Raw genomic sequence first — 10,669 nt, 5'->3', positions numbered from 1 at the left:
AGAAATAAAGTTACCGGGAGAGATGGCCATGCCTCCGCATCCGCAGAAATTATTTTTTTCAAGGTCATGCTTACAGTCAGAATTTAATTCATTAAACCTTTTCCTGCCAGAGTTTATATTGAGCTACTGTAAATGGTTCAGTTTTTATTTTCAGGTATAAATTCGAATTTAGATTTTAATTGTTTGATTTATTTCGATTTTAATTGTTTGATTTATTTATTCATTAAACCTTTTACTGCCAGACTTTATATTACGCTACTGTAAATGGTTCAGTTTTTATTTTCAGGTACACAGTTCGAATTTAGATTTCTGACATTAATAAATGAGTCGGCTACATATACCATGGTTGCGGTCGAATAGTCAAAAAAAATACGTCCTATGTCTTTTCCTAACCACTTTTCCTCGACCTCGATGGAAAATGTCATGAGGTCAAGGAAAGATGTGAAGGAGAATTCATAAGGACTTAGGAAAAGACAACGCGGTGCTAAGAGAATCCGACTGCACTTACACTAGGCTGCGTAATTATGCGACGGCGGATGTTAATGACGTGGGTCTGCCGTGTGAAACTACAATGTTCTGAAGATGGACTACTAAAAGCATCTTAGATACTTCGCCCCGTGCGTTCTTACCGTGTTGTTTCATGCAGGCTATATAAACGTGGACAACCCGGTGGAAAATATTACTTCATCACCAAGGTTGGAATTGAAATAAAAAAGGAATATAGGCTACCAGTCACAAAAGTGAAACAAAATGGCTGTCACATTGAGAATGGTTGCTCACGCTCACCCTCCTGTCCGCTCATATTTATCGACATGAATCCCAATTAGTATGATTGTGTGGTGAACTTGGGTTGAGGTTTTCTGTGGGGGCTGACAACTGATCAAAGACTAATGGGTTTCACCTGATCTGGACTGTTGCCGCTGACAGAGACTCTGTGAGCTGATCATTCTCAGCTGGACTTGATTGCTGAGATGGTGAACTGGTAAATGAGAGCCGAGCGAGCGGCAGTTGTCCTGGGGAGCGGAGCTTGATGCATGACGAGGGGTAATCTGCCCGACGAAGCCACCGTTATTGCACTCACGATAGAGGGGTGGGGGCCGTTCATAGCCGTTTAGGGCAGCCGGCGGCGAAGACAGACAGTACAGGGGGAGATGTTCCTGTGGTAGGGCTGATGACAGTTAGGGACCGGGGAACTGTAGGAGTGCCCTCCCGCTTCCCAGCTCTGTGTGTGGGTGTCTGACACGCTGTCAGCCGCTCCGTGGTTCCAGTGCTGGACCGACGATTCCCCCACGGGGTCTAGGCTTGTGGTGCTGGTCCGACACGGCCCGTATGCAGCGAGAGCCCGTGGGGGAATCGTCGGTCCAGCACTGAAACCACGGTCTTGACCAACCGGACAGTTAAGTGGTCATTTTAAATAGGAAAATGTTAGCTTTAGTGTTTTGTGTTGAGTCCTGTTTATTATTGTCCTCGTCCATTTCTGTGGTTATTTGTAGGACTTTAATAGATCTTAAATACAACAGCAGTGTGGGAACCGGGGGAAGCTGGGGGAAAGTTAGCTGATAAGTATGGGGGGATACATGCCTGTCTAGCCCAGTTTGATCAACGCGCCCCATAGTAGTGTGAAATCAAGTGTGCCTATCTAGGGTGAAATCCTGTGTCTTTTACTGCATTAAGCTCAGTGTGTTTGCTTAAATGCTCTTTGCAACGTCACGGGTGTGTGTATCTGCATGTCGATTGCCTAGTGTGCTCACCTGCGTGGGGTGGTTTGGTTTGCTGTGATACTGAGGGTGGCTGGTTAGCTGGGGGACAGACTTGCCTGAGGGGCGTATGTCATAGCTTGGCCAGTCCTCTACTCGGTCCATGAAGAAAGGTGGTGACAGAAGCTTTTTAGCCTGTCCAGTTAATATTCATTCCTAAACCAAGGTTCATTACAATTGTATGAAAATAATTGTTAAATTCATGCAAGATAGGCATAACATGTTAGGCCTACAGATCTACTACTGTACATATCATCATTCTTAAGTTTCAAACATGTTGAATTAAAAACATCATCTGGCTAAAAACGTGTCATATCCCTTTTTCTTGAAAGGCAGACTTCTGTGTTATGGTTAATATGCTGATTATGATCTGATTATAAGCCTATGCATATAATATCTTAAGAACCACCACACAACTCAGTAAACACCTTGAAATGTTGACTTGATTGTGCTTTGAAGTTGTTATGGCTGATACAGGCTGTGGATGTCTAATGTGACAAAATAGTTGATTCCCCAAAGATATTACTATCAGATAATCAAGGGCCCAACACTACTGCACTCAGTGACATAAGATGGAAAATGCTTAATACGCAACGGTAACTTGCATGATGATCTGCGTCCCTTGTCGGTCATGCTGAACGTTTGTTTTCGTGCCGAATGGCCGAATGGTGCGTCGCTTTAAATGTTGCTGCCGCAAGGAATTGTGGGATGGCATTATCTCCTTTCCTTTCGTAAAGGATGGTCCAGTGTATCCTATGCTAAAGGAGCTAAGTAAGGAAGCATTGAAGCACCTTTCCTTAGCATGTAGAGAATTCGACCAGCTCTTATCATGCTGCCACTTAGATACTTCCGGGTCATTTCACTCAGTTAGGAACCTTCCTAAGCAAAAAAGACTATTCGACCGCAGCCCAGGTGTTATGTCTGTTTTTGGCCGCACACATGTACATGAGCTGAAAAATTTTTCGGCATAAGGTGGTACTCCAAAACTTTCTTCGGGTCTGGAAAAGTGGGAACAGATTTGTTCCAGCGGGCAGGGAGAGACTACCTTGTCATCATGGACTACCAGTCAAACTATCCAGAGTTTGCTTTGCTGTCTGATACAACAGCGAAACAAGTGATAAAACACACCAAAGACATCTTCGCGACACACGGAATCCCGGTGACTGTGGTGAGTGATAATGGACCACAGTTCGGCAGCCAGGAGTTCAGAGACTTTGCAGACACATATGGCTTCGAGCAAGTAACATCAAGCCCACTGTTTATACAGTCAAACGGCTTGGCCGAAAAAGGTGTGCAGATCGTAAAACGACAGTTAACGAAAGCAGCAGCCACTGGAGGAGATCCTTATTTGGCCCTGCTAAATTACAGAGCATCACCTCTTGAGTGTGGACAGTCTCCAGCTGAACTCCTCATGAACAGAAAGCTGAGAACCCAGCTGCCCTCAGCGGAACACTTGCTTGAGAGGAGGGATGGACACTCTATAAAGCAAAACAGACAGAGCCAAGCCTACAATAGGACCACCAAACCATTATGTCCGCTGGGGCAAGAAGACGTGGTACGCGTCAGATGTGATGGAAAATGGGGACCTATTGCCAAGGTAATCAAGGAGACAACACCAAGATCCTACGAGGTGCTTACTGAGTACGGAACACACTGCGAAGGAATCGTCGTCACCTACTGAAGATGCCACACACTGGTCGTGAAGGAACGGAGATCGGCATCACTGATGGACTGAGAGTGCAAACAAGTGCAGAGCACGACCCACCCAGCTCCACAGCTGTCACTGGAAGTGGAACAGACAACTTACCTTCCCCAGAGACAGTGCGAGAGCGGCCACGTCGACATGCTATGAAACCTAAAAGACTAATTGAGGAATGTTAGTTAAGTTGAGCTTGTTTACTTAACAAGATCATTTACTGTTAAAAAAAAAAGGGAAGGCAGTGATATTTTGTTTATTTACTGTTACATTATAAGGCAGTGATATTTTGTTGTAAACCACACTATGATAAGTGTAAGGTACATTTTTTTTCAATGTTACACTGTTTACTAAGGTCATGTCTAGTGCACATGAACAGTTGGTTATAGAAAGACAAACATCTTTAGTAGCGCTTGTTATTGTGTTGCAGTTGCTTATTGTTGTGGTACAATTTGCTAAAAAAAATTTTTTTTTTTAAAGGGCGATGTACTGATACAGCCTACAGATAGCGCTGTTTACGTTGCATTGCATTGCACTACATTGCATGTACGGATGTGACGCAATAAAAAGGGGCTCTTGAAAATGGCAGTGTACGGTGCAGTTAATACATTATGGTTAGAAGTCAGTGAACAAAACATCTTTGTTGTAGTTTACAATCGTTACTCTTCCTCGTGCCAGCACAGCAGGTGGCGCTAACGCACCCGAAAATGGGATGCAGCCGCTTTTGAACGGAGAGGAAGAAGAAGAAGATGGTAACACGCGCATGCGTGGTAGGTGTGAGTTACTGTGTTTCATGATGGCGGCGCCCATAGATCTGGAGCTGAAGAAGGTAAAATCTGATTCTATTTTTCTCCTCTTCTGTCTCTCAGAGTCTCGTTTAATTTCTTACCGCATTTTAAACTGTCCGCCTGTTTATGAGCAAGATTTACCGTTAGTGACGAAGTTTAACTGTCAATAAAGCTTTTCAATAAAACACGATGCTGCCGCTCACTGTTTCTAACGTTAGCCGCACAGTAGCTAACAGGCTGAGCTAACAGACTGCAGCCAACAGACAGAGCTAACAGACTGCAGCCAACAGACAGAGTTAACAGACTGCAGCTAACAGACTGAGCTAACAGACTGCAGCCAACAGACAGAGCTAACAGACTGCAGCCAACAGACAGAGCTAACAGACTGCAGCTAACAGACAGAGTTAACAGACTGCAGCTAACAGACTGAGCTAACAGACTGAGTTAACAGACTGAGCTAACAGACTGCAGCCAACACACTGCAGCTAACAGACTGAGCTAACAGACTGCAGCTATGTTTCTTCTCTGTTTCTGTTAGGGATGTTAATGATAAATCGACGATCGATTAATCACCGTTAAAAATTTGACCGATCAAGCATATATTAACTGATTCATCGACAATGTAGGCTATTTGCTATTTCAAATTTTTTGCTGAAATCATTTCCCACCAGAGGTGCAATTTAACTTCACCTACAGAGGAAGAAGAAAGCCAAGCAAGCGGGTGAAAAGTCCAGCGAAGGAGAATTACATCTGAAAAGAGACAGTGTTCATTGTAAACTTTGAAACAGAGTTGGAAGACCGTCTGTAAGCACAGTGACAGAATGCTGACTGACTGTCAGGCTGCACACGGACTCATCCTGACCATGCAGATATGCTCTTATTCTTTAATAAACCAGTAGATTACGGTGCCATTGTTTCAAATGCATAAGATGTGCGCCTGATGTCACGTCACGTCACGTCACGTCTGTCATGTGGCGATGCAGCGCTGGACTCAACCTGACAGTCTGTCTCATGTCATGTGTTGTAACAGGATTTGTAAAGAGTAACTTGATACTTTTTAATCGGATAATTCAAACATTGCTCAACACTCAGAGTTAACATGAGTGCAGAGACTTCATTGCATATCCCCCCTTGGGTCCCATTGGACACAATGTAAAGTCATTAACCCTAAATAAAGAACATTTTCAGCCTGTGGGAGAAACAGAGGTCTGTTGTCAGGAGTCGAGATTTTTTAATCAGGATTTTTTAATCCCGACTAGTTAATCTTTTGAATTATGCTTGGTTGATTAACTTGTTGAGTAGTGAAGACAGGTGTAAAAACACACATTTTGTATTTTCTATCTCAAAAGCTGTTTTATATAATGATTAATCGATTAATTGGTCATCAGCGTGACTGACGATCGATTAAGGGCATTTATTAAAATTTGCATCTGTAGTTTCTGTTCTTGCCGTTGATCCAGTTTGTATTTCTTCTTCTGTGTTTCTGTACTTGCCGTGGATCCAGTTTATATTTCTTCTTCTGTGTTTCTGTTCTTGCCGTTGATCCAGTTTATATTTCTTCTGTGTTTCTGTTCTTGCCGTTGATCCAGTGTGTGTTTCTTCTTCTGGTGTTGCAGGCGTTCTCTGAGCTGCAGGTGAAGATGATTGACAGGCAGCAGAAGGTGAAGCTGGCTGATCTGCAGATTGATCAGCTGATCAGAGTTCAGAAACACGCCAAGCTGACACACGCTGAGATCACGGCTCTTCCAGACAACACACGCATGTACGAGGGCGTCGGACGCATGTGAGGCTGAGTATTATTGTTGTTGTTATTATTATTGTTATTATTATTACTATTATCATTATTATTGTTACTGGTATCATTATTGTTATTATTATTACCATTATTATTATCATTATTATTGTATGTACGTGGGCATTTCTCCACCATGATGCAGTCTGTAGGACAGAAATGAATAATCTCTCTCTCTCTCTCTCTCTCTCTCTCTCTCTCTCTCTCTCTCTCTCTCTCTCTCTCTCTCAGGTTCATCCTCCAGTCTAAAGAGGAGATCAACAACCAGCTGACAGACAAACAGAAGACAGCTGATGAGAAGATTAAAGAGCTGGAGGTAACACACACACACACACACACACACACACACACAGACAGACTATTGAACTCCTCAGTTGCTCAGTTCTTGTTTTTTCTGTTTTGCAGCAGAAGAAATCGTATCTTGAACGCAGCGTGAAGGAAGCTGAAGACAACATCAGAGAGATGCTGCTGTCCAGGAGGGCTCAATAACATACACACACACACACCATACACACACACACTATACACACACACTGCACACGCGCGCACACGTTGATTGATGCTATTTATGAAAATAAAAGTGTTGTACCTTCCCTCTGTCTCTGTTTCATGGTTGGGGGGGGGGGGTAAATAGTATTTTATTAACATATTACATCACATTATATATGTAGTATTTTATTTATATATATATGCCTGTAACTTTGGGATGGAAGAACACTTTTAAATCAAGCTTTCTTAAAATCAGTAAGGGCGTTCCACAAGGCTCCATCCTTGATCCACTCTTATTCACATTATACAGAAACATTGTTTTTTCACCACAGCATTGCAATGTCCATTTTATGCTGATGATACCATCCTGTACGCTACACCTCTTACTAGAGTACAGTCTGCATGTGATGCTCACACTTGTTATAAACTCAGACGAAACTAAAGTTATTGATTTTTATTCGGAAACAAAGCATGCTTCTCTTTTGATAACAAAAACCCATCGTACAATCCAGTCATCTTGAGACATTTTGTGTTCTGTGTTCTCATGCTGCCGTTATACGATTAATCTTTTTGGATGCAGTTCAGCAAACTGGGAAGTTAATGAGTAAACACCCCCCCACCCCCCGCAACCCCTCCACAAACAACAGCTACTGCCGAGGAGAGATGAACCTCTCACAGGACCCCATTGGCCACCAGTAGAAGACGGTCAGCTCCCAGTAGAAACCAGTAGAAGACTGGTCAGCTCCCAGTAGAACACTGTGTTGTACTGGTCAGCTCCCAGTATAAACCAGTATAAGACGGTGGTTAGTCAGACTGGGTTCAGCAGGTCAGTGGGTTCAGTCTTTAGAGAGAATCTCTCTCTCTCTAACACCCCACACACACACACACACACACACACACATATTATCTACACACACACTCATATTATCTACACACACATTCCATAGTGTGTACAGTGAGAAAATGCCAGACCTCACACTATCTCTCTGTTTTGATACGGGGGCTACACACACACACACACACACACACACACACTTTAGACTTTATCTGTGATGAAAGCTTCCTGCCAACGGAACAAATCTATATATAACCTGAACTATAGAACCAGAATCCTTCATTCACCAAGTACTACTACTACTACTGCTGCAGCTGCTGCCAGTACTGCTACTACTACTCCTACTATTACTACTACTACTATCACTACTACTACTGCTACTACTACTGCTACCACTACTACTACTATTACTACTACTACTATTGCTACTATTACTATTCCTGCTACTACTACTAATACTTGATGCTCGCCTACAAAGCAGCAACCAGAACGGCTCCGACCTACCTGAACTCCCTCATTCAGGTCTACGCTCCCTCCCGCCCACTACGCTCTGCCAAGGAGCGGCGCCTGGTGCTGCCGCCACAACAAGGCCCTAAGTCTCTATCCAGACTCTTCTTCTGTGGTTCCTCGGTGGTGGAATGAGTTACCAAACTCCATTCGATCCGCAGAGTCCCTCTCAATCTTTAAGAAAAGGCTTAAGACCCAGCTCTTTAGCGAACACCATCTCACCTGATGGACAGTGTAACTGCTTGAAAAAAAAAAATATATATATATATATGTATATCTTATCTGTCTCTATGCACTGCCTCGTGGCTCCTCTGTCCTGTCGGACCAGAACTTAGCTTTATGGCACTTACTCTCGTTCTCTCCTGACTAGATCCTTGCTTAGATCATGTGTACGTCATTTTGGATAAAAGCGTCTGCCAAATGGGAAATTGTAAATTGTAATACTACTGCTACTACTATTATTGCTACTACTATTGCCACCACTACTATTACTCCTACTACTACTACTATTATTACTACTACTACTGCCACTACTACTATTACTCCTACTACTACTACTACTACTAGTGCTGCTGCTATTACACCTGCTACTACTATTACTACTGTAGCGTCCGAGGTGTGTGGGCTTCAAATATACTCTTATGTATACAAAAACTCAGGAACTTGTACTCTTGGAGCGTCAGGAAAACCGCCTCCATTTATTTCTCAACACAACACAACGTCGCCTTCACTCTGACGTCACAAGCCTGCCCTACTCGCTCCAGGCATTACCAATCGAAGACTGTTCAATCCAGCGCCTACATACGTCCTCCCATACTGAAAGAAATGTCCCTATTTCTATGCACAAAAAAAAAAAAAAAAGAGATTACAACAAAACAGCATAAAAAATAAATAAATAAAAAAAATTTAACATATGCATGTAAACAGAATACACAGGGGGAAAAGTGCGCATGTAAACACAACACACATATATAGGCCATGTGCTAGGCACTCGAGTAACAAAACATGTCATGAGTTACCCTGAACATACATATATTAAAAGTAACAGAACATAGCAGCAAACAGCACCCATCAAAAGTGCATAACAGCAGTTTACATCATATTCACACACTACCCCCTTATGAACACAGGGACTCAGAAACACATGAGCATGTATACGTGTGACAGTCAGCCCATCACATAGTCCATAAAGCGTACAGGGGGTCGCGCTAACCTCCCAGCCCGGGAGATCCTAGGTGGGGCAAGTGCGTGCTCAGGGGAATCAAATGAACCAGCGTCCGGTCCAAGATCACAGTCCATGTCCGTGTTAGAAACGAACGAGCCCGCGGGGCTACCAGGGGAGGCAGCATCCCCCTGCAATGCAGCAGGTGGGGAAAGGCTGAAGAGAGTCCTTGACGGGCCTGCCAAAGGAAAGGCCACAGGTAGGTTGTAGCACCGCAGCCTGTCATAATGAACGGTTTGGAGAGGGGGCTCATCCCCAAATGGGCTACTAATCTGATATGTGACCCCCACCTCGTCGTCCCTGTCCATTCGTCATCGTACCAAGTAAGGCCCCTTCCAGTGGGGAGCCAGTTTACGGCGGCTCTATGTGGGATCGTTCAACCACACAAGATCCCCGACCTCGTAAGGGTTGTGCCTTAGCCTGGTGTCATAGTGATTCTTTTGTCTTTCGCTCGCTGCAAGGTTGTTGTCCCTCGTCTGACCAAACGCTGTGTCCAAGCATTTGAGGAGAGAACTAGCGAAGTGAGAGTCTTTGCCAACTGATCGATAAGTGTCCTATTAAATCTTTCTATCATGCCATCAGATTTTGGATTGTATGGTGTGGTGTGTGTTTTCTTCACACCCAACATCCCGCACAAATGTCTCACCACATCCGATTTGAACTGCCTACCCATGTCTGTGTGCAGTGTTTCCATTACCCCATGTTCCAGGATGTAGTCCTTAAAGAGACACTCGGCGACTGTGGTGGCTTTTTGGTCAGGGATGGCATACAGATTAACGAACTTGGTGAAATAGTCCTCAACAACCAAAACATACTGGTTGCCTTTAGACGTGACTGGCACCTCTAGTATGTCGGCCGCGACACGTTGGAAAGGTCTCTCCGCCTGTGAAGTTCTCATAGGGGCATGGTGTCGGGGTACCGGGGACTTCCTCCTTTGACAGGCCTAACATTGATCACACCATGTTCGAATGTCACTGTGCATATAGGGCCAATAACACACACTTCTTGCGCGCCATAGACCCGTTCATAGGCCAGGTGAGCTGTCAGAGGGGCCCCATGCAGGTGTCCCAGGGCCTCCGGGACCAAGACAGCAGGGACAACAATTTGAGTAGACTGCCCTGCATCAGACAGCCAAACAACTCTGCATAACAGTCGATCAATGAAAGTTAACCGGGGAAACTCATGCCACAGTCTCCTCAGACCCCGACTAGCACCCTTCAACCTCCACCTAGGAGGTCTCTGACCATTTTCCAGCCCGGACAGAACTTGCCCAATGTCTGCGTCCTTCTGCTGGAGCTCCCTGACATTGGAGCCATTGTGTGACAGGGCGTGGATTAAGGCCTGGTCTGTAGGAGCCTGGAGATCAGAAGGGGAATGGGGGCTGGAGCTGAGGTCCGCGGCAGGGGTCGTGGTAGGAGTGTCAACGGCGCACACAGCACTGGGGTCATTGTCCACAACCGTTTGGGTACCTGTGTTCACGAGAGTGTGGGTGGCACCAAGGACGTCACAGTCCAGTTGCACTGCATAGGGGTCAGGCCTGCGTGAAAGAGCATTCGCATTAGTGTGCTGGGCCCCACTCTTGT

The 10,669-nt window shown here is 44.6% G+C and overlaps 1 protein-coding gene across 2 annotated transcripts in view; it reads left to right on the top strand.

Moving 5' to 3' along the window:
- Positions 1-4,166: 4,166 nt before the first annotated feature.
- The window catches only part of pfdn1 (prefoldin subunit 1), a 326,057-nt gene continuing 319,554 nt past the window's right edge, over positions 4,167-10,669 (top strand). Inside the window, exons 1-4 of one of the 2 annotated variants that reach the window (XM_078286878.1) lie at positions 4,167-4,282; positions 5,858-6,024; positions 6,265-6,349; positions 6,439-6,524. In XM_078286878.1, coding sequence (XP_078143004.1) covers positions 4,217-4,282; positions 5,858-6,024; positions 6,265-6,349; positions 6,439-6,522 — 402 coding nt within the window. In that variant the 5' untranslated portion in view covers positions 4,167-4,216 and the 3' untranslated portion in view covers positions 6,523-6,524. Of the gene's footprint in view, positions 4,283-5,857; positions 6,025-6,264; positions 6,350-6,438; positions 6,627-10,669 lie in introns of those variants that run through there. The other variant, XM_071903528.2, reaches the window with a different exon arrangement.

The sequence above is a fragment of the Centroberyx gerrardi genome, chromosome 11 (assembly GCF_048128805.1).
Source record: "Centroberyx gerrardi isolate f3 chromosome 11, fCenGer3.hap1.cur.20231027, whole genome shotgun sequence".
Taxonomy (NCBI): domain Eukaryota; kingdom Metazoa; phylum Chordata; class Actinopteri; order Beryciformes; family Berycidae; genus Centroberyx; species Centroberyx gerrardi.
Note: the sequence above shows the minus strand (reverse complement) of the source record. Positions and strands in the feature narration are given on the sequence as shown.